This window comes from Trachurus trachurus (genome assembly GCF_905171665.1).
Source record: "Trachurus trachurus genome assembly, chromosome: 22".
Lineage (NCBI taxonomy): Eukaryota > Metazoa > Chordata > Actinopteri > Carangiformes > Carangidae > Trachurus > Trachurus trachurus.
The window spans coordinates 21,225,562-21,253,000 of NC_139907.1; the positions used below are offsets into that span (position 1 = coordinate 21,225,562).

The 27,439-nt window shown below is 42.7% G+C and overlaps 1 protein-coding gene across 3 annotated transcripts in view; it reads right to left on the reverse strand.

The window, feature by feature from the left end:
* Positions 1 to 27,439, reverse strand: part of ralgapa2 (Ral GTPase activating protein catalytic subunit alpha 2) — a 90,881-nt gene that overhangs the window by 31,742 nt on the left and 31,700 nt on the right. For 2 of the 3 annotated variants that reach the window (XM_083998605.1, XM_083998607.1), the window contains exons 14-36: positions 27,322 to 27,433; positions 26,693 to 26,930; positions 25,647 to 25,826; positions 22,552 to 22,674; positions 21,049 to 21,134; positions 20,851 to 20,932; positions 20,448 to 20,621; positions 19,412 to 19,591; positions 18,455 to 18,648; positions 18,178 to 18,276; positions 17,580 to 17,735; positions 13,873 to 14,001; positions 12,450 to 12,578; positions 12,233 to 12,291; positions 11,869 to 11,977; positions 9,801 to 9,911; positions 9,462 to 9,530; positions 9,040 to 9,177; positions 6,440 to 6,617; positions 4,081 to 4,894; positions 2,609 to 2,680; positions 1,812 to 1,935; positions 1,552 to 1,707 (exon numbers count right to left, since the gene is read on the reverse strand). In XM_083998605.1, the coding sequence (XP_083854731.1) occupies positions 1,552 to 1,707; positions 1,812 to 1,935; positions 2,609 to 2,680; positions 4,081 to 4,894; positions 6,440 to 6,617; positions 9,040 to 9,177; positions 9,462 to 9,530; positions 9,801 to 9,911; positions 11,869 to 11,977; positions 12,233 to 12,291; positions 12,450 to 12,578; positions 13,873 to 14,001; positions 17,580 to 17,735; positions 18,178 to 18,276; positions 18,455 to 18,648; positions 19,412 to 19,591; positions 20,448 to 20,621; positions 20,851 to 20,932; positions 21,049 to 21,134; positions 22,552 to 22,674; positions 25,647 to 25,826; positions 26,693 to 26,930; positions 27,322 to 27,433 (3,712 nt within the window). The remainder of the gene's footprint in view (positions 1 to 1,551; positions 1,708 to 1,811; positions 1,936 to 2,608; positions 2,681 to 4,080; positions 4,895 to 6,439; positions 6,618 to 9,039; positions 9,178 to 9,461; positions 9,531 to 9,800; positions 9,912 to 11,868; positions 11,978 to 12,232; positions 12,292 to 12,449; positions 12,579 to 13,872; positions 14,002 to 17,579; positions 17,736 to 18,177; positions 18,277 to 18,454; positions 18,649 to 19,411; positions 19,592 to 20,447; positions 20,622 to 20,850; positions 20,933 to 21,048; positions 21,135 to 22,551; positions 22,675 to 25,646; positions 25,827 to 26,692; positions 26,931 to 27,321; positions 27,434 to 27,439) is intronic. The other variant, XM_083998606.1, reaches the window with a different exon arrangement.

Here is a 27,439-nt window from a genome sequence, read left to right on the forward strand (position 1 = left end):
GACATCCAAATGTTTGAGACTTCTTTAATAAATTGTGATTCAAGTCAAAGGCTCTTGTCCAATTAGCCCTCTTTGACCTCCCACCTACCCAATGGGCTTCACACACACACGGAGACGGCAAACCTGAGAGGACCCAAGAACACAAGAGGCTCCTTATAAAAAACAACCTGCAGCATCCCAGTTAAGCTGCAGTGCCTGGGGCTGAGTGTGATAACTACAGCACCCGTCTATCTCCCTCTCTTACACACACACACACACACACACGGCCTGACCCCAACCCCGCAGGTCGCTTCTATAACCACATTACTGAAGCCAGCTGCTACTGCTGCAGCCGGCACTGCCCTAAAACCCACAATTGGATTGAGGAATTCATGGTTTTCCCTCTTTTCTTTTTGGTTTTGCTGTTTTTTTTCTCCCCCCATTGCCCTCAAACAGGCAATCTGCCCAGTGAGAGTTCTCCCACAGTATGTCTCTCTGGTCACAGGCAGTAAAGTGGGTGACTGTTGGACTAGAAGTGTTATTTTTAAATTGACAGTGAAACATCCCACTTGAACACAGACAACGCTCATTCCAATTCTTCGTACCATACCTTTTTCCCCCTCTCTGCCCCCGTCCACCCACCCCCACTTTTTTTTTTTTTTTTTTTTGGTAAAATATCCTTGCATGGAGCCTGCAAGCCAATTTCGGCCTGGGCCTGTTGCTGGTGTGGAGATGTGTGCAGGGTGAGCATGAGTAATTACAGAAGTTCTGTAGTGAAATGAATGGAGGTGGAGTGGCAGCACACTCCACTCTGGGCATTGTCACCCCTCCAGTGCCTCACTCTGGTCAAAAGTCAAAATCTTTACACAGTAACTAAGCAGAGATTCGGGGTGGGTTTGGAATGAGTTAGGGGTTATTTGTGAATCAGGGAGGGAGTAGGTCTGTGGAGGACGGGAGGGGTTTGAGCCTGATGAATTTCCCTTCTCAGCAGGTTACTGTATGAGAAGATTGGCAGCACGGGCAGGGGCCTTGCGGCTCATTTCTTCGTGCTAACTGCTACTGGTGCACTACAGCTCAGAATCCCACTGCAGAACCCAATCGATCGCTCCTGTGGCGGCAGCAGGAATTGGATAAAAGGATCCTGCCGGCATCCGGCCGGCGCCTGCCCTAGCAGGGAGAGCTAATGGCTGAATCCAGGCCCTGGTCACAGCGCGCAGGGAGGGGGGCAGGGGCTAGCAGAATCACAGTCATTACCACAGCGGCACATGCCCTCTCTTCACTCACGCGCCTGCGACTCTCTACTCCTCAGGCCTGCCTGACCAGGGTCACTAATCAATGCCCGCACTCTGGAGTCACACCTCCTGATCACAGCTTAACACAGAGCTGAAGGCTACAACAACACACTGCTTTGGGCAGGAAGGACTGTGCAGCCATTTCACTGCATCAGACTGGCAAAGCCGTTTTTTTCCCATAACATACTCTGGAGAGGCAGAAGTTACAACCCCCCCACACACACACACCAAAACACACACAGGTTCAAACCAGATCATGAATATAAAGAGGACCTTTTACCTTTTTGGTGAGGCAGTCATCAGAATCAGATGGCATGCGCGTGGAGACGTGGAAGATAGCTTCCACAGTGGAGGTAGCATAGTAAGGAGCTGTTAGACCGGTGCTGCCGTTCCTCTGGAGGCCACCCATAAAGCCACAGTGTGTGGCCAGGTCCACCTGAGGGTTACATGTATAATTTAATGTTCTGAGTGTGGCTGTACATCTGTGTGTGCATATTTAGGCTGTATTTGTGTTGACTTGAGCGTGTTGGTTGTCTGCACCTCCCATCCCAGTCCAGATACAAAGTCTTCATAGGCCTGGCTGCCTGCACTGTTGGACAAGATGGAGCACTTGTCCTCTTGGCCCTCTCCGATGTAGAACACAGCAATCTTATGTGTCTCTCGACTACAGAACAAAAGATAAAACAGTCGGTATTAAATGAACAACACAACAGCCGGTTTTACAAATGCAGCAGAACTTGAAAAGCATCTCATTCTTCCAGCCACTTTGAAATGTGAATTCAATGACTCAAAACACTACACCTTGCTTATCAAGGTAAATTGTGCGACTATGTGCAATTGAGTTGCTGAATAAAATCATAGGGGTATTGCCTCAACTTCCCTGTTGCCATGGCAGTGAATTGTTCAGGGGACGATTTGGGGGACGCTGCATGCTTTTGCACAGGTTGTTACTGCCCAACCAAGTCAACTGGGAGAAGGAGGTTCAATCCTGAGGGCATTCTTTAATAAGCTCCTGTCATTAGCAGTGTGTGGAATATTTATCAACTGGACTAAAAGAGACACAGCAGGAGAGGGACAGCAAGAGTGATAGTGGGAGCTTTCATCAGCAGGAGGAGGAGCAGATTAAGAAAATTGCAGTGGAGGAACTTCGGGAGGGGGCAATATGATGCTGCTTTGAGAAACTGTATGACTTACATAGTTAATTTCACCTGTGTAGGGATTTACCACTAATGAGCACTAATATATAAATACTGCTGTTTATATTGTTCACTGGTATATAACTTCGACAGGAAAAATCAGAAAATTCACTTTCTGATACAACTTAATAAACACATTACCATTGCCTGGAGTCCAAGTTCTTCAGTTCTCTTAAGAGCTTTGAATTTTTCTTCAGCAAATGGAAACTTTTCCTGTTTGAAAAAGAAAAGAAGAAAGCCTTGATTAGACATAAGTCTATTTATAAAAGTAAATTCTGGGCCACACTGGCACCTCTAAATGAAGAGAAAATTTTATTTAAAGTTTGTCCAAAAAAACTAAACAAAACAGTTTTTAACTCAAGCTTGGGCACAAAAAGCAAAACTTGTTTTTTGTGCTCAAGATTAACAAAGGCAAAAACAGCACAGGTGCGAACAGCACTCTGCTACTCGCTGTGTACTCATTGCACCATCACCATTAAAAGGTGTAAGCTTTTAATTTACAGGGAAGCACTGCAAAGATGTGGCTCTGTAAGGCAGACCTCGGTAAAAAACAGCTGGACACTTTTATCCTGTGGAGAGGAGATTAAGACGCTGCAGTGTGCTTTTAACTTTGCTCTTTCTCTCTTTGAGTAACAAGCCAACAGCCGAGTGACTCTGAGGATGAAATACATAACCTGGGTACAAAAGCTGTGCTCAAGTCGAGACCATCTTTATCATCTCACCATGTTGACGTTTCCACTCATGAATGCTCACTCGTTCTTACTATGTTAATAACCAAGTTCTTTATACTCACTGGACCACAACCATCTTAAACTACACACACACATACACTACGAACATTTCATGAATGGGGGCGTCGTTTAACTCATTTGGTAGAGCAGGCGCCACATATACAGAGGCTATAGTCCTCGCTGCAGCCGGCCCTGTATCCAACCCCATTTCCTGTCTCTCTCGACTGTACTATCAAATACAGGCAAAACAGCCAAAAATATACTTTAAAAAAACAACAACAAAAAAAAAACATTTCATAACTGTATCTCACACAGCTGTGACAAAATCTGTGCACAGGTAGACGTGTCTAAATAGGGTGTTGGGCCACAACGTGCCACCACAGCAGACACAATCAATGCTCCTGGGCAAGTTGCTGCAAATCCACAGAAACGAAGAAGTGCCCTGAGACTGCTCCAAAATCTAACAGAGATGTTCATATGATTCACACAACATTTGAGAAATTTCCTCATGCCCTATGGAGGGGAGTACTGTCATGCTTGCTTTTTGTTGGTCTGTCACCTGTCTGTAGAAACAACTGTCAAAGTTCTAAAAACCGATATTTTGCACTGCAGTAAGTGTGTCAAGGACCCACAGATGTGGTGCACACACACAAGGTGAAAACAATATCAGCCACGCTGTCGTGGCTCATAATTACACTGCAGGTGTTCTGACTGGTTAACTTAAAGACGTATTTTGTGGATTGGATGATAAAGAACCACTCGCTGAGCTAAATAAACAACAGAGCTGTGCGTGATTTCTTAAAATACCACTTCCCACCATTTGTCTCTTTCTTCCTCTTGTACAAAACCAAACCAATCACTGTTGCTAATTGAGTAGTTTACCTGCGGTCCCAGGAGTTCATGCCAAGGTCGTTTAACAGCAGCCGGCAGAAATAGAAAGGAGCTTTTGGTTCCTGGTGGGAGGGTTCCTTCTGGCAGGCGGCCCGAAAACTTATGTCGGCGTTCCACCTCCTCACTTGCTCCTCCTCCTGCTGAGTCTGACGGAGAATGGCCTCCAGGATGGCGCTCTCCTGCTCTATGTTCATGCCGTGCGGCGAGGGGGCTGGTTGGTTGAGTTTGAGCTGCGGCTGGGGCAGGCATTCTGGGCTGCTGTGGCCGAGGTCCTCCAACAGCTTATCCAGAACGTCTGCCTCGTCCTCCTCGCAACAGTCGGAGAGGGAGTCAGAGGCTGAACAGTGATTCTTGTGTGGAGAGTAAGGCTGGTTTCTGCTGGGAGCGACCGTGGTAGTCGAAAGAGGACGGTCGACTGCGTGAAAAACGTCAACAGAGTCTTCCTGGGTGGTGCAGTAGAGGATTGCACCGTCCCATGAGTATTTGCCTGAGATGTCCCGGACGATGACCCGCACTTGGGACGAAGGTTGCGGGGGCTGTCCGACAGTGGGTGCCTCGGCAGGGATCTGCAGGTAGGACACCAACGTGCTGTCGTTGAAGACAAACAGCTGCAGGTTCGGGCTTTTGAAGACCTCGGAGGACAGCTCCGACGACTCCACATACGGGTTGTCATGATTTTCGCTCACGAGGCTGTGGAGCAGCGCGGGGCCACCGCTTAGTGGATGGTGACCCAGATGGTTCACCAGGTGTGTCATGACCATCCGTGCTGTGAGAGGTATCAGCTCCATGTTCCGACGTCGCTTTTCTGGAGACAAAATGAGGACAGGATGAGAAAAAAAACAACAAAACAACACTGAGACCATCACTATATAAAAATAAATGTGAGGAAGCGTGAAACGTGATGAATGGTAAAAGTCACTGATGGGTTTAAAATGTAGCCTCACATGGTGTCTTTTATAATATGTCCAACGCAGACTTTGTTAACCATATTTCAAAAGCCCCATATTTGTGTGCAGACATGTTATCATCACTATTAGCTCCTTTTACACAAAGCCAAATCTCATTTATGATTACTAACAGGGGTACTTTATTCATTTCTCACAATAGCTTGGCCAGCACACCTCTAAGTAGGTAGCATCTAATCATGAGAGACAACTTTGAAAAGCCCATTGAATCTTCTTACAATGGACAAGCGTCGAGACTAGCCGAGTGCTAATGAGAACCACCGTCCTCGCAGGCGGCTGAATAGGACTCTACTTAGTGAATTGCGTTTATGTAAATGCACAGGTTTTTACTCCCAAGTGAAAGGCATGCTGTGCTTTATTCTGCAGTGATGTGGGAAAAACAAGAAGATGCACTCCTGCATTGTGACAGTGCTATCAATACCATCATCCCCCATCAAAGTGGAGAAAGCTCTTTAGAAAGCAGGCCAAGCTGCATTAGAGATGCACTGGCCCTTTGATGTGACTTGATCAATATGAGGTGGGGGCATGAATATAACTAGGCCGGCACTCTTTGGTTTGCCCTTTTGATAGTGTTTTGTTATTTCTACTAAGACTCTGTGCAGCTGTGCACCAAAAAGCAAAAAGGTGTGGTGAAATTTTCCAGGTATAAGCCGCTGTCCACAAATCTCACATTGTTTCAGTAGATGTATCCACTGTGCATCTGGGCTCTAAGGACTTTTCAGAAGTTGAGGACATGAGAGAGAGAGAGAGCGAGAGAGAGAGAGAGAGAGAGAGAGAGAGAGAGAGAGAGAGAGAGAGGGGAACAGAGAGAGAGAGAGAGACAGAGAGGAATACATTGCCTAATGGAATCACAAGGTCACAAAAAAGAAGAAAAAAAAATCACATTTTTATCAAAACCCCATAATGGGTCTTCTCTCTGGGGCTGAGCACTAATGTGAACATTCCATTCGCTGTGATGGTTGATTTCCTTTTCATACTTTTAATAAGATATTGACATTTAATGGAGAGGCTCCAAATGGATGGTCTACTTAGAGTTTGCTTTTCCCCGTAATCTTTTTTGGCTTCTTTAGTGGGAGAATATATGTCTCTGTGGTCTGTAAAAAGTACAGTATGGAGATGAAATGAAGTCCTGTGATCAGAGATAGTCATCTGGGGAGAAGCTGCCATGGTGACAGATGAGACTTACCAGTAACTGCCACTTTTTTTTGTGTACCCGAGCATACAGGCACATGCACATGTAGTACACACACTATAAATCCTGTGTCATTATTTCATCTACCAGTCAAGTGTAATCACACACACACACAGCAGGTATTAAAAGTGGCATTGGGTTGCATCTACCCCACCCATGTGGTTGCAGTGATGACATGCTTTTCTACCCTTACCTTCAGCTACAGTGAGCAGGTTGCCGAAGTCGGTAGTGGTTGTCTGGGATGGTGGTGGCTCAAAGCTCTTAACCTGACCCAACATGAGATCATAATCAGGCGACAAGTCTGACAGGCTGAGGAGGTAGTGGCTCTGTTGGGTGTGCAGGTTGGAACCAGAGACGCAGCAGTGCAGCACCTGAGGGACGGGACAAAAATGTTAGTGCTCACAGTGATTATGTCAGGATAAAGTGTCCCTGGCAACTAATTCTACAGCATGATAGCAAGAGGCACTTTGATGACTCAACTTCAACCCTCATGCGGCCCTGTTAGATATGATGTTGCCTGGCAAGACGATGTACAGTGACACTCGCACACTGCAGGGCCTGTCTCGGACTGACATGATCCAGGACCATATAAAATGGGCATATATGGTCCATTTACATCATAAGGCAACGGTGGAAGGAGGAGGGAGAGGAGGAGAGAAAAGAGGGTCTTTATTGCCACTAATCCATTTCTCCTGTGATGTGTGAGTGTATCGATCTACATAACAGATGGCAGAGCATCCGTTGGCAGGGCTAGATAAGGCGCACTGGGGCAGTTGATTACAGCCATTGGACAGGTTTACACTGTTTGATTTAATTAAGACTTTATCCTTGTGCTCAGCTCGCACCACAAACATGCACGTTCAGCCACACATATACAAACACACCTGTATACTATATAATCTGAGTGGAGGTAAGGTGCTGCATGCAAGGGAGGGGGGGGGGGGGGGGGTAAAACATATGCTTAATGTATGTAAATGAGGGGGGCCTCTCATTCAGAGTGGAGCAACTTGGGTAAAGCCATGCAAAGGCTAATCCCATTCAGTACACGCATACGCTCACACTTGGCTGAGAGACGCTCAGAGAGGCAGGCTGGCCCTGCCATCTGAAACAGTATTGTGTGGGGCAATGTAGACAGTATGTGGATGATTCTACTGAGCAGACCTCTGGGTGCATGGAGGGGGGGGGGGGGGGGACTGGAGGCTTGATGCTGAAAAGACCTGAACCAAACAGCTGCTACACCAAAGCCCCAAAGAGCTTCCTCTGTGGAGAGGTGGAGAGACAGAAAGGGAGGAGGGGGGGAAACCCACGGCTGTGCTTGACAACTAAGTGACTGGGCTTTCGCATAGCAACAGTTCGTGGAAGGAAGCGCGTAGTGAAATAAGCATACTGTAACTAGAAGGGTACATACTGTGTGGAAACGTACAGTACATACACACACACACAAATCAAATGATAACAACGCAAATAGAGACATACTGGTCAGCAAGCAGGCATAACATCTAACGCACACCGCATAGACATGCACACACAACATGTAGGCATGCACATACACACACACACACACACACACGCACACACACGGGTGGGGCAGCTGGCTGCTGAGGCGGGCAGGGAGAGCAGATGGAGAAGCTTGAGCACAACTCTAGTGAACCAATGAGGTCTAGTGCAAGTGTTTTCCAGCGATCTGCATGCTGCCAGTCACCAGAGACAACTTCTCTCACTTTTCTTTTCAGCTCAGGATGAAGACCATGACAAGCTTCACATTAGATGCATTGAGCCTGTATTTTCTGTTTTAAGAGAGCGCGCATTTTAATCCCTCTCTTGTTTAAATATAAAACTGTAATTAAAAGAGGATGAAGCATGGAAAATACATGGACACTCCTCTACCCTGTCACTGTGACATTCTGTTCAGTGAAGGAATAAAAGGGAGGTGCTTTGTATTAGGGAAGCTATTCTCAGCCTGATATAGAGAATAATTAACAGCCAACATGTCTGTGGAAATGTATAGATTTGGGTTTTGATATTGCATTAATATTGTCACACCTTTTGGTGCCTTGCTTGATGTATTATTTCCAATGAAACCCAGAGGGCCCACGCCTTTTGTGTGCTGATAGACAACCAATCACATCTAATTGTCTTTGCTTTCATAGCAGCTGCAGTCGCTCTCATATTAAGACATATTCCATTCAAATCTCCAGGACAAGCGTTTATAGCCCGAGCTTATCAAGTGGACAAAGGGTCCTGTTTGAATAATTGGACCATTTCTTATCAGGGGTGACATCCTTACAAAGATCTGCCGTTGACCGCATCTGCCCAGACAGGAGGGTATGAATAATACCTCATTCATGCGCCTAAATCTTGGCCCTCACCCTCAGGGTCAGGCCATAAAATACAGGGTTAGAGGGACGAACAGAGAAATAGATTAAATACTGAATATTTTACCTCTTTTAAACAATTGCTGAACACGCTACTACAAGTGAAGTTGTTAGAATTTCCTGCATGTGATAAATGCCAACTGCGTACGTCAGATATAGCGGGAGCTTCTATGCTAGTTGTGCTGCTATAATGTTAAATGAGGCATAGTCATGAGGTCACAGTGGAGGTGAGTGTAATTAAAGTGGCAAGCCCATGTGGTGGGATGGGGAGGGGAGATGTCAAAGCTGAAGTTGTTGTGTCTGTGGTCAACAGCAGAGGACACTGGAAAGCAGTCAGTGGTAAAAAAAAAAAAGTGTGTGTGGGGGGGGGGGGTTTGCTGTATAACTGGAGCTCCCAGCTGCCAGGGAGGCTACCCACCCTGTAGATGTAGTCCAGAAGTGGGGCCTTGTGGGATGTGTGGTCCTCCACCGAAGGCATGGTGATGGGTTCCAGCAGCAGACTCAAAGGAACGGCCATGCACCAGTCCAACAGGCAAAGCAGCAGTGATACCATCAACTGAGGAGGTAAGTAAAGTAGTGTAAGGTGCCTTTCTCAGTTCAGTTAATCAATGTCAAAATCAAAAGAAAATTAATATTAATACACCAAAAATAGAGGGGGGGATAAGAGATAAGAGTTGCAGAGACAGCAGATGCAGATATAGTGAGATGTGAAGAGGGAGAAAAAGGAGACAACAAAGCTCTTCAGTTGAAACATTCCTCTGCAAATGCACCATTCCAACATGATAGATCAAGGGCCTTTAGATCTCAGCCATTTCATGTCCCCTCCCTTCCAACATGTACCTTTTTGTCTGCTTCCACTGTTGAGTGCTCTGCGCTTGGCAACAAAAAGGCTATTGTGGCCACAAAGATCTGTGTTGGGAGAAAACAAGGAGAAAGATAATTGGATGACACACTCCTATTCATCAGCTGAGTCAGGGCCGTGCGCTTAAATGGATGTGATGCCACAGGATGTAGAGTATGTACTGTATAAGCATGAGTAATACTAATACTTACATTTAACATTACATTTAAGCTGAAGTGACTCCACGTGAATTGCTCATCTCACTGATTCTCACAAGCCACTAATGGATACCAGTAAATTTAATTGTGTGCGTGCAGATGTGAGCATGTTAATGTTACCTCTATGATTTTCTTAGGCAGCGCGGACTCCAGCCTCTTGAGGTGTTCCCAGTGAGAAATGAGCAGCTGAAACACGTCACAGGCTACCTGAGCCACCGCTTTGTTCCCAAACTGAACAAACAAGAGAACAGGACAGCGAGTGAATAACACGACCTGGCCTCTTGTAAAGTCAGCAGCAACAACAACAACATGGGGAAAAAATGTAGATATTAAGCCAGTATTTTTTCTATTACACATACAGATTCCTGAGGCAAAGCACTTAGCAAGCAAAACAGTTCACTGAAAAACCCATTATGTTTTCTGGCTGAGTGAAAATATCCATAACTCAACTTTTTGTGGTCACTGGCAATGATCAGATTTGCTTTCACTAATAATGTGATTTTTATTGAGAGTAGCTCTTCCAAGTTTCAAAATGAAACAACAAAGTTGCTTAGAGAAATCTAAAACTGATCAGCAAATCTGTTTATTTTTCCTGTTTATTTTCATGGAACAACATTTATGCTTGCTGGCAATTCACTTCTAATTTTAACAAGGTTAAAAAGCAATTACAAAGCATGATGTTCCTGTGTCGGTCTCCACATTTTACAGCTGCATAACTATACACAGACTAAATAACACTGGATAATACTAGAGACTCACTGCTCATGATCTGACAGAGCAGACGCAAAAGATCTAAATAAATACTGTAACTTTGAAGCTTTAAGCTGATCAAAGGGCTCAACGGTGAGTTAATTAATTAGGATGTGAATGGAACAATATGTAGAAACCTGATACGAACACTGAGCTGGTTGATGCTTGTGCAGAAAAACTGTGAAAAAATTGTACAAATTTTGAAGTTGAGGATGTTTTCACAGCCATGGTCAAAAACTGGACAGAATTCATTTAGCACATAAAAAAACAAAAGTGAAACATGTATGAAGTGTTTGACAGTATTATGTGATCTTAAGGCAGAGCACCTGTTACTTTCTCAATTCCCAGACTTGGAAATTATTGTTTCTTATTTCAGACCTCCTGAGAGTTGCTCTTATAATGTGCAATGATTGTTTATTCTACACTCTCCGTTTTTGGATTTAGGTCACCCAAATACTTGAATTCAGACAAGGGAAATGGGCATTGCTGCTTAAAGATGGGGGAGGAAAGTTTCGGAACAGACAGACTGTAACAGAATTCTGAATTATTTCCCTTACATGTAGATTTTCACTTACTGTGAAGATAATCAGCATAATTTCATTTCCACTTCAAAACCATGGCTCATTTTCTCCGGACTCACTGGAGTAGAGATTTGAGCTACTGACAATTTTCCTTCAAATGTTGATTTCTTCAGTGATTTGAAATTCTTTGTGGAGAAATAGAATTTCCCATTTCTTCCAGCTGAATGCCTCTCAACATGTAACAAGGGCAGACAATGTGGGGAGTGCAGAAATGGCCAAACACAAAAAGGGGCCCTGAGAGTTCAGCACCTGCTTTTAGAAAAGAGACTCTCAGTGCCACTCTTCCCCCTAGATCCCCCACCCAGCCTATACCCTCTATTTTGGGGCTGGCTGAGTCTGTGTGTCAAGTTGTACAGGGGAGTGATTACTGCTCCATTAGAGAAAGGGGGGTTGCTCGAGCAGGAAGCTGGGAGATGTAGCTGCTTAAATTGGCCCACATCTACTGAGAGCGAGCTGCCTGGAAATTACGCCACCGCCCCAAACCCTTTTCCATGAGAAAAAAAAAACAAAAAACCCCAGCATCCACTGGTTCTCTGCATCTCTTCACTCTAGGAGAATAGAGGGCTCCCAAAATGTACCCGTGAGTCACATCACTGGATATGTTTTATTCTCACACTCTTCCTCTCCTCACTGTGCAGACATTGTTCTGCAGTGATCAACATCAGGTTTAGTTGGACAGAAGCTACGATTGCTTTTCATTCAGCATTTTTGCCACAGCTATAACGGTCAACAGAGGTTTATGACGCAAATGTTTAAAAAAAAGGTGTTCTCAGATTTTGTAAGTTGTCGGATATGAAACTGTAAACACACAGTATATATGGTGTGATGATGTTTCCCAGTGTCAGATGGTCACTGACCTTTAGTGTTACTCCCAAGACATTGATGGCATCTTTAACCTGGTGGTGGATGTTCTTTTGCATTAGCTCCTCACACACCCACAGACCCAGACTGCACACGGCAATGCATCTGAATAACAGAAATAGAGTACAAATTTAATTAATTTTAAAATTTGAAAGGCATGAACTCAAAAAATATTCTACAATTAAACTAAATAAAACAATTTGTAAGTTTAAGTGAATGCTCAGAAGCCATTAGTTATCAAAAGTTTATGATACATACACAGATGTAAACACATTACTTATCTCAAACTAAATGAAATGAATGACAGTCAATGCAAGTCCATTAAATAAAAAAATAAAAAAGCATTAGAAATACTGGTACCTGGCCCCTTCACAGTGTTCCTTTGTTGCAGTTTCCAGCAGGATGTTGACCAGATAATCCTGAATAACAAAGAGAGCACAGTTAAGACCAGCCTCTTAACTTAATGTTTAACGTAAACTAATCAGGCACCAGCAGTGTAACATATGTTAGGATCCACTAACAATGCAGTATGCAGATTTTGTGTTGATACCATAGTCCCAGAGTAGCACGTCTTTACCTTGATATCCTCCTTGCCTAAGACAATGTCCTCAGAGCCAGGCACACGCTGCAGTATAGGAATCTGAAGGTAAAGATTGGGGAAACACACGAGAGCGCCCAGGATCGTCTGAGCCTCCATCCTTGGAGCCTGATGGAGAAAAAAAAAAAGTTGTCAAGAACTCCCTAAAGCTACATGACAACAACCCACTTCCAGTAAACAGGAACAACACCATCCAGGGAAAAAGGAATGGAAGGAACCAGCAGAGTTAATACATTCATGATTCTGCTGAGTTTCAGTAGAATTTCTTGACACATGGTAGGCGTTGGACAACAACATGACTAATTAAATGCATTATGGAAGCAGCTCTAAAGCAGATTATACATGTTGCCATTACTGAGAAAACACATAATACATTTCAAAAGATATTTTGAAAGATATGAAATTATCTGGAAACTAAAACAATATGTTACAATAGTACCAACACGTATAAATGTCCCTGAGGTGCATAATGTCTATGAGTTAACAGAGTGTAGTTTTCCTGCTGGTGTGACATCATCATCTTTTGTTTCAAATCAGGTCAGTGATATAAGTGATATGTTCACATCACAACCCTGCGTGTTCATGTGAATTTATATGTGCACACATTTACTCAAGATTGTGCATGGTACTTGCAACAATTACCTGTTTGCATTTCTTTTACAGTATTGCACAGTGTTATCACGTGTAGGGTTAGGTTAATTAAACATGACTAAGAATATCATTAACATTTTAAATGTAACATATAATGGCACATTTTCTTTTCAAAATGCACAACTATTCAAAAACATTTGTTTTGTCTATACATAAGACAATTTAATTACAATTTAACTACAATTTAATTATCTAAATTGTGCAATAAACTTACTGGTTAAAAAAAATGGAGAGGTAATCATAATGAATCACTGAGTGGTAATACCGACTACTGATTGAAAATGTGTTGTTTTCTAAGTTATAGTTCAACAAATGCAAATTATAGTAAGTTTTTCCACATTTGTAAATTACATTCTTGATTTTCTTAAGAAAAAAAGAAAAAAGAAAGATGTTTTGAACATTTGTGTTGTGTTGTCGCTCAGACTGACTTATATCTACTAGAATTCAAAAAACAACTGGAAGTTTTCAATGTCAAAAAGCAGCGAAATTCAAGAAAATCATTACAGGGGCACATTGTTATTCATAGAGCGCTCAGTCACAAGTGAGTGAATGTGACAGTTATTTGGTGAAGTTTCTTTAATTTTGCGCTTTGCAACAACAAATATTTTGCATCTTCAAATGTGTCTTGGAAGCCACATTTTCTGTGACATTGCTTCAAACTTTTCATTATATACAATATCCAACAACTTTTTTTTTTTTAAACCCCGGTTTGAGTCATATGATAAATGTGGATTTCAGAGTGTGCTTTTACCTCCGGTGAGAGGGAGCTGAGGACGCAGGCAGCAGCAGTGATGAAATCTCCAAGCAGCATGGTGAAGCCCGGCAGGCCGAGGAAGAAGAATCGGGGGGAGCAGGAGCAGATGATAGTGTTCAAAACATCCTGATGACAGTGAAGCACACACACAAACATGTATGAAATATATTTTAATAGGAGGTCATAAATGTCCATTAAATTTCCCCTGCCAGTACTTAAAATGAATATCTTTGCACTACTAGTATGCTTATAGTACAGTGGGATTTTTTGCATTTGAGTGTATGAGTGTGGGGGAGTAGTAACCGAAATATTTTGTAAATGGGCCACCATGTGAGAGAAAGCTTTTTCCTCCAACAGGTAAGGTAAGCGCATTTTAAGTGTGTTGAGGAGAGTAAGGCACTCAACAGTACATGTCACTAAAGGACAGAAAAAAACAGAGTGGGAAAGAAAGAAAGATAGAGGAGAGTAAGAGAGGCAGCAGATGGATTACTAACAGAGGATAAGAGGGAGAACAAAAGACCTCAACTTTCGTGAGTCACATGTATATATACACACAGGCAAACCTGTAATTAAAGCCAGAGACAACGTATTGTTTTGCCGAGGTACAAGCGGCTCAGTGGCAGATGGGTGCTCTTTCAACATTGACATATGCTGTGCTGCAAAGGGCTCTGCACAAACTGCTCAAGTATGTACACTGTAATACCATGCTGGACCAGAGCATAAAAGGCTGTTAACAGGTTTTTCAAGCTACATTTGGACAGTACGCAAAGAGGTTGCTTTAATGGAAAAACAGCATACAACTACACACACATGTTGGTATGAGAATTCAGCATCTTATTAAAGGAATAGAGATTGTTGTCTCTCTTATCTGAAACGTGTGTGCATATTTGTGTACAAAGGCAAGGTCCAGGCTAGAAACACCTGCCGTCTTGGCCATAAACTTGTGCAAATCGGACAGTTCAAACACCAGCCTGTTTCGAGCTGAACCAAAGGGCACCTTTGCAAACATGCAAACATACAATTTCTCTCTCAATCTCGCGCACACACGCACACATGCACGGCGTACCACCTATCTATCTGTGACATTAATCACCTGAAGCTTTGGTAAATAGGGAATGCAGGTGAACAAAGGAGGAATGGAGTAAACACACAGAGGCAATAAATAGGAAGTCAAACCAACACGATGCACCGCATGTGGAAAATTGGTAGGAAGAGCTTTAGGATTGAGGGCCCATTTTACCCTCATTTTGTTGGTAATTGACCTCTGAAGCATAATGTGCGGTGCAGTCAGAGGTAATTAGCATGTAACAAACTGTTGCTTGATTGCCTGAAAAGAGCATTTTAGAGGAAGCCACAAAGTGTTTTCTATTGTATGTGTAAGTAGAGGGAACCCTATTTGAGATGTGTGTATAGAAATGGGAATTTAGCTGTGCAAGTGGCTCTGTGTTGGCAGTAGGAATGGCCCCGGCGTCAACAAAAGGTGCATTAACGTAACTCTGAACAGAGCTACCTCGGGCCTTTTTCATTTGGCCTCATCTCCAGGAAAGCACACACTGTCCACCTGCCGGCCCCCAGGGGTGACAAGGTTCACTGGAACATTACATCACCTCGCATAACATCGGAAAGTTTCAGTCTCATTTACTAAACATGAACGTTTCCCGTTTGCCTGGAAAGCACCATCACCGCTATCACTATGAATATGTGGGATTTTCCCCTTCACAAGCTGTTAGGGCAGGATATAACCAGCTGCATAACTATAAGGTGAAAGGTTTAATCAGTAGCAATGTTTGTTGTGCTGGTGTCAACTGTCACATTTCAATGTGGCCACGTATTTTTTATACATGACTGCATTATTTAAAAAACAGGTAGTTTTACTCTGGAAGCAAAAGCAAGAAAAACACTACCTCCTTGTACAAAGCATGTTATAAATTACTCCTTGCAAGGTCAATGTTTTGAGTGTATATGCGATGTTTTCTTCCACCTATACAAAAATGAACGGGTGCAATAAAATAAGCTACGTGTGTGTGTACACTTACGCTGTTGACTATTGAGGTGCAGTCAGTGAACCCATTAGATAGATTACTGCTATTGTGCTGCGTTCATGCCTGTGTGAGACCAGTGACCAGAGAATGACAGACAATCAGGACAATAGCCCTGACCTTGGCACTCTCTGTCAGTTGGAAGGAGAATCCCTCCGAGGGAACTGTCATTCTCCTTTAAGCTTAGTTGATCATAATGGTGAGGATGTAAACTGGGATTCCCCCTCTTGTACCACAAAACATAGGTGTTCAAAACTGATTTCATTACTTGATAAACAGGGAGGGTGAAGACAACGCTCAACCTGTAAACTACCAGTATCTTAAGATACAAAAACAAAGTATATACTGTAGCTGAAAACTAAATACAAACAAAAATTCTATAACTAATCAAACTATATTTTTTTTACAATCAGATTAGATAATTTGAAGACCAGTCAACCACTGATGACTATTTCAATTATTTAAGAGAACTGAAACATAGTGTATGAAAATAAATATATAGGCAGACAGACTTAAAGAACGCATATGGATGATGAAATTGTAAAAGTATATGTTTTTGCTTTTTTTGGGGGTAGGTGGGGGTTGCGGGTAGAGGCAGAGCGGAAGGAGGAGGGGTATAGTAAGAGCCACTTTCTTATGTTAAGCAGGCGTGCGTCTGTCCTCTATTGTGTGGCGTGAGGACTCTTTTCTCCGGCCAATTTGAGCATGCTTCAGTGGCCAGCCTGGCTCTGGCCCCCTGACGCATTATACAGAGCCACAACAAAAGCTGGAGAATGTTGCCTCGTCCCTCTGTGTGCCCCCCTCATTGCTCTACTCTGCACTACGTTCCCCAGGCTCCCCTCCCGCTCCTTCACACACACACACACACACACTTGCATACACACAGGCAGGCAGGCAGGCAGGCAGGCAGGCAGGCAGGCCAGCCTACTCTGGGCCCCTGGCCGACATGTCAGTCTAACGGAGCGCGACAGACGTCAATCCTTAATTAATCACGTATACGCGGCAGGGGCTCAAAACATTATTTAACGACATGGAAAACATTCTAACAAGCTTGTCGCACTGCCAAGGTGCAACAGAAACCCAACCAGGAGGGCACACACGCACGCATGCACACACACACACACACGTGCACACTTATCCCCATCTTTTGTTTTGGGGTGCTCCATTCATTCCTACTCAGCTTCATCTAGAAGGAATGGAGCAAAGCCAGATTTGAAATGCAAGGAAAGGTGTGGTTAAAGGAGGTGGGAGATGCCAAAGCACAGACGCTTTTCTTCATCAACACTGGTCGGCAGGCGGTTTTCAAAACAGAGCTTCAACGTTCATAAATTACAGTGCACCCATATAACTCCTGTTTTCACTCATTGTCAGCAATGGATCACAAGATGATCCCAAATATCTTGTCTGACACACGATCGGGTACACACTCTTTGATAATTTTGTGATTTCTCTGAATTGCACTTCAATGGATGAAGTGGGATCATCGGTCAAAACAAAATGACACATTACCAGAGAGTATTTGGAAAACTGACAACTGCAAATTTCACAGCTACACAGTTTCTAAATAAGGCCTGTTTCTCATGGGTTTGACTGGTCTGCCATCTAGTGGTGAATAGAGAAAAAACAACAACAGACAACAGGATGGAGGCATCAGCTCAACTGTACCTGGTCATCACTGGTGAAACCCTTGTGCATGATGTAGTAGAGGTGCACCAAGAAATCACTGTTGGGGAGAACATCCTGGTGCCTGGTCATCATCTCACAGATCAGCTTGTAGGCCTGCAGCTTGCCAGCCTTGTACTCTGCTGGCAGCATGGTGGCCTGAGGAAGAGACGTTTATTATGAGGAGCTTAAAAAAAACGTTGACAATTACAGTATCATGCTGCAGGAGTGATGCAGTGTTTGGTTCTTTTTTTAATGATTGGAATCAGCTGCAAACAAGGTGAATTCAGTGTAAACACAGCTGCCGTTGTCTATCAGTGAGGCAAACAGGAAAGTCTGAGTTTAAAAATGCAACATTTGGTACCAACAGCTGCTGTAAATGCATTAATAAATCTGGAGCTAGTTTGATAACAATAGCATTCATTGAAAATATCTATGAGCATTGTCTTTAGGACATGACAGAAGACAGACAGTGGATCTGTCTATCAGAGGCTTAATTACTTGCTGTAGATTTTGGAAGAAAAAAAATCTCTAAAATTATCCAAACATTTATTTGGATTAGTACTGTATGTTTTCTGCTGTGTCTGTGTATTATTGATACCCTGAAAAGCCAAGAGGCAAGCATTCGTAGAGGAGGGATGAAGGTCGGTTGTGGAGGAGAGGACTGGTTGTCCACACTGATGCCAAGGTTGTCCCGGATCTGTAACCACACATTTAATTTCAGTCAGTGAACACAACTTTTCTGCATAAATCTTGTGTTTGGGAAAGCACAGGATAAAAGTTATGCAGCAACAATCTCTTTGTCAGAGTGGGTGTGTATTTTTTCTGTGTCAGATGCAATTGCTCAGAGCTGGGTGGTTCTTGCCGCTCCAGCTTACCTTGGCCAGCTTGTGCCAGAGCTCATAGAGATAGGAGAAGACCTTGGCATGGATTTTTGGGCAGCGGATGTTGTTGACGTCTCCCAGGATCCCCAATATCCTCCTCCAAAGGACGAAGGCTGAATCAGCATGCCAACCAGTCAGGGTCCCACCAGCAATGATGCTGACATCATCAGCCAGACACTCACTACTGTCTGCATGGTCAGAAAAAGAGAGTGTTTGGGGTTGTTTGCCATACAAAATACATTATGTGGTAACACCAATATTTGTGTCTGCCAGTACCTAACACAAAGTGAACCAAATTCAAAGTTTATTGAGGATGTGGGATTCAGTCAACAAATGCATAACACATATTAAAAAAACATTTATACAATATTATACATATTTTTTCTATGCAGACTTGTTTTCAGTGTATAAAGTACTAAAATAGTAATACTGTCGTTGTGTGAGCAGTTGTTGACCAAATGCTTAGTCACTGTGAAATTTCCAAAATGCATCAAAGTACTAAGATCTTTGTTCACTGAAACTGATCAAAGCACTGAAACGCCTTGTGGAAAGAAGCGAGAGTCTCATGCATCAGCCAAAACAAACTCAGATTGAATCGTGGGAGGACAGTGCCACCTAGTGGGCAGCAGAAGAATGATGGGAAGGACAGGGAGTGAAAAGACATAGATGTAAAGTGAATGCAGCAGATCTGCGGTCATTTTTTCCCGCTCTTTCAGAACAAAGTTTAAACACATATGTGAAAGGAGTTTCTAATTCTAAAAGAAGAAAAAAAAGGGATCGTAATTTCATGTATTTAAATATGGAAAAATGGAGAATGAAAAAAGTAATGTATGGAAAATAGTGGAGGGGAAAGGTAAGGCTGAAAAATGTAGAGCGATATAGAACATGGAGAGTCAATGGGAAATGAGGACTCTATGGTCTATATGATGAGTAGCAGCTAGGGAGCAGTACCCAAGTGGTGTGGCATGTGTAAGACAGACTGATGCATGGTGTCGTCCAGGGGGCAGTCCCGCGGACACTCTGTGTGCACCAGCAGGGCGGGTGAGGCGGGGGGGTTCTGGGGGTAGTGGTAGTGGTTGTGGTGGTGGTAGGACGGGGGTGCAGAGTGGGGAGGGAGGGCACACTCAGGACCTAAAAAAACGACAAGGGGAAAGGGATAAAATTGGGGTTTGAGGAGGGGACCACGCACAAAGGAAGCGCGACAGCTTCATGATGATCACAATGGAGGACGACACAAACAAAGGTCCACATAGAAGGGTGGGAAGGGAAGAGGGGCAACAACATCATCTCCATCTGTATTGATGGAGGGGGTGGAGATCGGGTAAACTAAAAAGCTGAAAGGTTTAAAGTTGAGGAAATATTTTGATTATTTCCACATGAGAACTTAGACACGTACCACTAACAAACATACAATATTAATCAGTCTGAAGCCACTGGTCACTTTCTCTTTGGAGAATTCACAAGCAGGTTTAAAAGATTCAGTGGCCTAAGTGCTGTAGCAGACACTGATGAGCAGGTCGAGTTTCACTACCAGGTCACTCTAACTGGCTGTGAATAAGCCATCAGGTTGTCGGAGGTTGTTGGAGTCACCAAACCCCGGCTGGATGGGACACACCTCAGATGAACCTGCACAATGGTTGAACTCATTTTCCCTCACTTCTGAATGTTTATACACGATCACTCTATGCAATTCAGCACTTTTTTTTTTTTTGAGGAGGACAATTTGTCTTCACCAAAAAATAATAATTCACTGACACTGAACACCATGAAATGAAAAAGTAAAGACAGCCTGCCTATTAACCTTCCAAGGCTACCTTGTTATAATTCACCCAATGTTGAAGTCGAGGCCAGTCTGTGTACCCTGAAAGTTGACTGCAGATTGTTGTTAGCACAGACATACGCAGACATTATACATGGCCATCAAGAGCAAACACAGGCGGAAGAAATCTGTTTCTGCGGCTCAGGGGGAGTTTGTATCTTCTAATACCTGCAAGAGCCTCATTGTGGCTTAGCAGCAGACTCCCCTGGCTCTGCGGGTCGGCTGTCACATCCATGTGGGCTGACTGTGTGGACTGTGTGTCTGCCTCCTCATCAAAGGCCTGCCAGGTGACCTCAGCTTCGTTGAGGTAGCCGTTGGACGTTTCACTGCTTATACTCTCACCTGGGTAGGGTGGGAGAATGAAGTAGATCAAGGACATAAAAAGGTTAATCCAGAGATGGAAGACTGTATACGGAGAAGTATTTATCCATGTATAGAGTGGGCTTTATTTGATATTTAAAGGTTTAATCTAACAGATGAATTGCTATGCTTCATGTGTACAATGTATAATACAACCACACAAATATCACAGTTAACCAGTTTAAAGAAGTTATTAGTGATGTATGATTACTTTTCTCTCTGAGCTTGGGCTTTGCTTGTCCTTCAGTGTTGCACTCTGACTCAGCTGAACAGCTGCTCTGCCGGATAAGGATCTGGAAACACAGAAATATACATTAAAGAACAATTACTTGAATGGGTACCACCTATTATATTATTATATGGATTATATTTATTTTGCATAGTAATTTTGTAAAAAAGAAATTCTCACCACCGGTGGCTCGTTGCTTTCTCTCCTGCCTTCAGATGTCCTGCTATCAGAGCCACAGGAAGTAGGGGAGTACTCTCTCTTCTGGACTGAAGTGCAACAGGGAATGTTATAAATAGGTAGCAAAGCACAAAATTATCTTAATTTACAATGATATTTTTCTGTTGAACAAAGTCCCTCTTAAATAAATCAATGCAATAAATAAAAATGCACTGCACATAGGAGAATACACCCTAAAATGCCTTGTTTCCCCAAACCCTCTTTAAGTGTTGAACAACATGGATAAACACCCATTTCCTGTCAGCCTAAGAGATGCAGAGATCCTATAAATACTGATGATGACTTTTAACAGATATCACATCTCAACATCTATTTTAATATGGACAACATTGCTGTATTTATCCACAGAGTCTAGATACTACAACCATTACCGTAACTATGGCCTTAACACCTGGAGCATTTGACCTGACATCGACAAAAACTAATACGGTATATTGTTGGGCCACTTTATATGTAATTCATGTAATTAATAAGATGGCAACTCAATTGGCAAAATGTGTTTTCCTTCCATTTCTTTGTCTGAAGTCATACTTTGGAAATACAATACATTTACTTTGATGTTTATGGTCATTGTTCTGCATTATGCAGCTTCTATTGAGCTTCAGCAGCTGGACAGCCACCATGACATCATCCTAGAGACCTTGATATACTTGAGAATTAATTTCCCCCTTGATGATGTGGAGCTGTCCAAGGCAGCAAAACAGCCCCAGATCACGATGCTCCTTCCACCCTGCTTCACCTGTGGCATGATGATGTAGTGTATGTAGTAGTATATACAGAGTGCTGCACGTTTTCCCTCGTCAAGCAATACAAGCTTGTTTCTAGAGATGTTAACCTGCAGCAATGATTCCTTTAAACCTTTACATGTTTCTCTGAAGTTCTTTGTCAATATTACCGAGTGTCTGCCTTGTGCTTTTGAAGTCATCTTAGCGTCCATCTTAGCTGGACACTCACTTCTAGGAAGAGTAGCCACAGAACTTGTTCATCTCTGTGGACTGATCAAAGTCCAAACTCTCTGAGATCATTCTGTCGCCCTTTCATCTTGATAAAAAGAAAATCAACAATTGTTGATCATAAGTCCTCTGAGATCTCTTTTTCTGGTGAGGTATGGCCACATCAGCAAATGTTTGTTGTGAAACAAATGGCTGAGTGATTTTTGTCTTTAATCCACAACCCCAACTGTTTCGAGCCTACACTAAAATAGTAGAATGATGCTTGCAATATATTATAAATTAATAATATGATTTGTTTGTTTTAGCTAGAACAGACAAAGATCTGACCATATTCTGAGACATATGGAAGTAATGCTTCTTGTCACTGTACCTGGTCAGCTACATGTTACTCAGATTAATCTCATGATCTCAATACAATTCTGTGATACAACTTCATTATAGATCAGAGAGGATGACGTAAAAAAAAATAAAATTCATTTTTGTTTGCGTTTACCTGGTAAAGCATCAGACAGTTGTTGGGTGATGTCGGAGGTGCTACTGCTACGTGGCAGAGGGCTTTCCCCGCCTCCCAGCTCCTCCTCTCCCCCACATTCTGACAGCTGACACTCCTCCACATCTACCAGGACAAAAGAGGACATAGCTGAGATAGTGCCACAACACTGAGGCTAGAAGATTAGAAATCTTGAAATGGAAACACACCAGAATATACTATGTTTTTTTTTGTTATCATTAAGGGATTTGCAGACAGTGTAAATGAAGATTTGATACATTCATGACGACATTATGGACAATTTGACACATGCACATGCACAGTGGTGAAGCAGACGTACTCTTACTACAGACTGCATTCAAACTCACAAGACAGTCTTAAGTTAAACCATAAACCTTTGCTCCAAATACTGTCACAGTGGACATAGAAACTGGTCGAATATGACGGATAGTAAGGTGGAGGTAAAGGTGGAACGAAGGGTCACAAGCACACAAACACATGCAGCTCTCAGAATACACTTTACCTGAGAGTCTGTGAGAGCAAGCAGAGTTACCAGAAGAGATACCAGGCAAGAAAGAGCTCACAGTGTGGAGCAGCATAGGAACACTTTTAGTAGTGGGCAAAGCCTCGTATAGATGAACACAGTTGCTGATGGACTGGCTTCTCTTAGCTTCCATCAGGGCAAGAGGTAGAGGAGGAAAAAGAAAGAGACAGTGGAAACAGAAAAGAGGTAAAAGGAAAGAAGACAGTATTCAATAACAGCAAAGTACCGAATGCTGCAAAGGTGCTTCCATTGTCAAACACATTCTTGATCAGGAGTGAAGAGTAAATAAAGCACAAAAGTGCCAGAGATCAACATCAGTAGCTGAGCTATGAACATGGGAGAACTTTCAGACAACATTACAACTGTAGTCTAACAAGACAAACCAAGAAAAGTTCTACATAGGACAGACAGAAATTGTAAATTCACAAAAGCAAGAGAACACAGGTTTGGTCGTTTCATTGGCTCTCAGTATTTCTATTTGTTTTAAAATCACACTAACATTTGTGAGCACTGTAGATTCTTTAGAGGAGTGTCAACAATTTGGTTGATCTGGCTCTAATTTAGATTGGTCTGAAGAATGAATGAATGGACGACGTGCTTTCTAGAGATGCACCAATAAACCAGTCGGGATGATAAATTGGATCACGAAAAAACCAAGGGCTGATTTTTAAATGTTAAATGTTGTGCTGTATTTGCATCTAGGAGATCCAAGATCAAGATTGCTGGTTTATATCATATTTGTCAGCCAATGTAAGTTACAACAGATTTTTCAAATGCACAAATATTGATATCAGTTTCAGCCTAGGGAATACAGTATCAGTTGGCATGGTGACGTCAATGACATGAGGCAGTTCAATAAACAAAATAAGTAACAAGTGACTTCCTTTTGGCTCTTATAGTCTTTATTTTGACAATTGACATTTTTACTACTCTGATGCAAAAATCTAGAACATCTTAAATGATCTCTTTTTATTCTCTTTCCAAAGATCTGTGTTGAGAAAAACATGCCGTGTCCTGCTTTTACTGTACTTAATTTTTGAGTGTTCTTGTGTGTATCGGAGACCAAGTCAAGCAAGCATTGACACCACATTCTATTATCATTTCTTGTTAAAATATATTGTGAATTCATTGACATATTAACTGGCAAAGGTTTCTCCAATGACCACACCAGGCAAGTAAGACCTGATGCAACTGGATCTATGCAGACTTTATAGGTGCTTAATGAGCCCCATAATGAAATATCCAGCCTTTTTTTTGCTAATTATCACGACAAGATCTCACAACAATATTAGTTTGTATTTGCATGCATAAGTACAGCCAAGTTTTGACAGTTGTCAATGCTGAGGCATTGCCATTGTGGCTGGATAGCACTTCAGGGTTAATCTCAAAGAGAGCAATGAAAGAGGACAGTTCTATTCTCTGCTTTCAGCACACTTTAATTATGCCTTTTAGTGAGAGAGATACATCGTCTCTGCTACAGCCTGCTTCTGCTTCCTATTTATGCATATTAATGAGCATTAATTACACTCTTAATGAAACTATCAAAAACTGCCATGCAATTGATGTGTGGGTCTTCTCTTGAGGAGTAGGGAGGAGGGCTGTCGGGCCTTTGAAGATCAATGTGGGAGAAATCCAATTAGGCCAAAGAAAGGGAAGGGAATTTGAAGCAGTAGTCTTTAATGTCCATCGTTGCTTACACGCGGATTCATATAAACAGACTAACAGAATAGGTGCATAAACATGCACATGAGACACATAATAGATGTGTCAGCGCCTGCATGCACACACCCACACACACACACACAACCCTTCTGAGACTTCATCCTCCAGGCACAAATACATCTGCTCTGAGCTCAACAAGCTCGTCATCTCAGTGCATTGGTGGTAATTGGAGAGGCGTAAGGCAAGGAAAAGAAAAGGGATCGTCTCTGTCTTTTATCCTCCACATTAAGATTCTGTCTAGACAAAATTAAGACAAGCGAGACAGGCACTGCAGCTAGTTACTACACTACTGCCTTCCAGCTCAACTTATAATTAGGCTGCCACATCCCCATCAGATAAGGGGTGTTTGCAGTGTCTGAATTGAGCTAATGACAATGAGTGTCCAAAGCTGGCCTCTGACATGCCGTCGAGGGATTGTGCTGTATGCCTGCAATTGAGCTGACATGGAAACATGTTGACATTAGCCAGTGACATATGAAGGAAACAATGGGGACCATCTGCTGGTCTCTTTGTCTTTGCTGTTGGGCCTTTCAACGACACCTGGGCTTGTGTACACATGGACCTGTCTGAAGGCTTTCACATGAAATAAATACGTTTGATAAACCCTATGGTCTGACGTTTGGCTCCCGAGGGTTATCAGTATTGTGTTGTTGCTCCACACAAAGGAAGAAGATTAATATAGATTGGATATAGAACAGGTATATGCATCTGAGGGGAGGGGGGGTGTCTTATAAAATCCATCTCTTTGTACTTTATTTCTTCCTGCTTTGATGGATTAGTAATATACAGCTAACACAACAGTATTGTTATCGCTAGTATTACAAGTGCTTACCAGAGGCCTTCTGTCTGACGTTTATTAGGGCCTTTTCTACACCAGGAGCTCCTGATGTAGTGGCCGACCGAATCCTCATGGGCTCTTGAACCGCTGGCCCTCCCTGCTCCCCCTGGTTCCTCCAGCTCAGAGAGAAGGAGCGTGCCACTGCCGCTGCCTTCTGGGAGTCCTGGATCACTCCTAACATACAGAGAACATGACTCATTGAATAGTGGGGATGTCACTTTACATTATTAATAATAATTAGATTGGATTGTTTAGATTTAGCACAATCGACCTCCACTGACATGGAAGAAAGCTCTGAGTTGCTTCAAGCACAGAATTTAAATGATATAATAACACCTTTGACCAGAATATAGTATATAAGTTGAAAACTAAAAGGGTGGGTAGGATCTAAATCAGAATGAACTCACTGTCAAGTACACTTAAAGCAGGATATGGAAATGTATTTTTGGCAACCACAAGCAGTTTTATAAAAGCAACTGTGTGGCAGACAGCAGGGGGCACTGATGGATGGGAGGCGATCAGTTTATATATGTCATGTTTCGTCAGCAGGCAAAACACAAATGTGTTCAGTTTACATTGTCACAAGCCGGAGAAAAATCCATGTTAGCATCTTAACAACTGGTAAAATAGAATTTGTTACTGAAAACTTAAAGAATCAAATCAAAATTAATTCAACTGTAAGCCCAAACAGCTGATTAAAAGGTAATTGAGCGACAGGTTTAGAAAATATGTTAGACGTGTGTATATGTATCTGCACAATATGGAGTCAAAATTTGTCAAATGTTGTTTTGACAAACTAGAGCCCTCAGTAAAGGCTCTGACTCACTCAACATGTGAGAATATTGAATCAGTGATTAATAGAAATAACTTTTCTGAGTGACTAATACATATAGCCTAACCTAACATTTAATCAAAACATTTCCAAAAAAGTAACTAGGATTTGTTATGAGGATCTTTCTACAAGTCCATTTCAAATATGTTGTCACCCAAATTCCAGCCATCCCCAATTTTTTTTTTCATCCCCCCACTTCTCCCCTCACCGCGTCCTCTCTGCTTCTTCTCCTTCTGTTCACTCAGTTTGTCCAAGGGCAGGTTGCCCATGTCCAGGCCATAAACAGAGCGTGCCAGCACAGCCGTCAGCGAGTCCATGATGCTGGCCCACTCTGTCACCAGCTCCTCCCAGCAGGTAAGAGAGGACAGCACTGCCAGCAGCTCGTCCCATAGCTCCCGGGAGATAAATACGCACAAGTTGGCTCGCACCCATGCCACAATGATGGTCTGAATGCAAGATGAGACAACAGCAGATGAATTAGCATTGACAGACAGGGCTACAGCAAGAAATCCAGCCCCTGGTAAGATGTGACAACATAAATCTCACACTGTTACATCTAATTTGGTGTAGTGCCTTCTTGACTTTTTGTTAACACCACAATCAGAACCAACACACACACACATACAGTAAATATGCAGCAGGTACCTGGACAACATGTTAATGGGTGGTCATAAAAGAAACTGCACACATTCACATGCATTTATTATTGTGTAGTGTAACTAAAGTAGGTAAAGTAGAGTAGGTACAGTGACATTCACACCCACTCTCTCTTTAATGATTTGTTAAAAATGTACTGTATGTATCAGGTAATGTCAAACTAAGTACATTGTGACATACCCTAAAGAGTATAGATGCTAAGCTTTCAGCAAAGCTATCTTTTCTTTGGTTTTCCTGTGGCCTCTTCATCACCGCCTCAGTGATTCTCAGTAGTACCTGCAACATCTGCTCCCTGCAC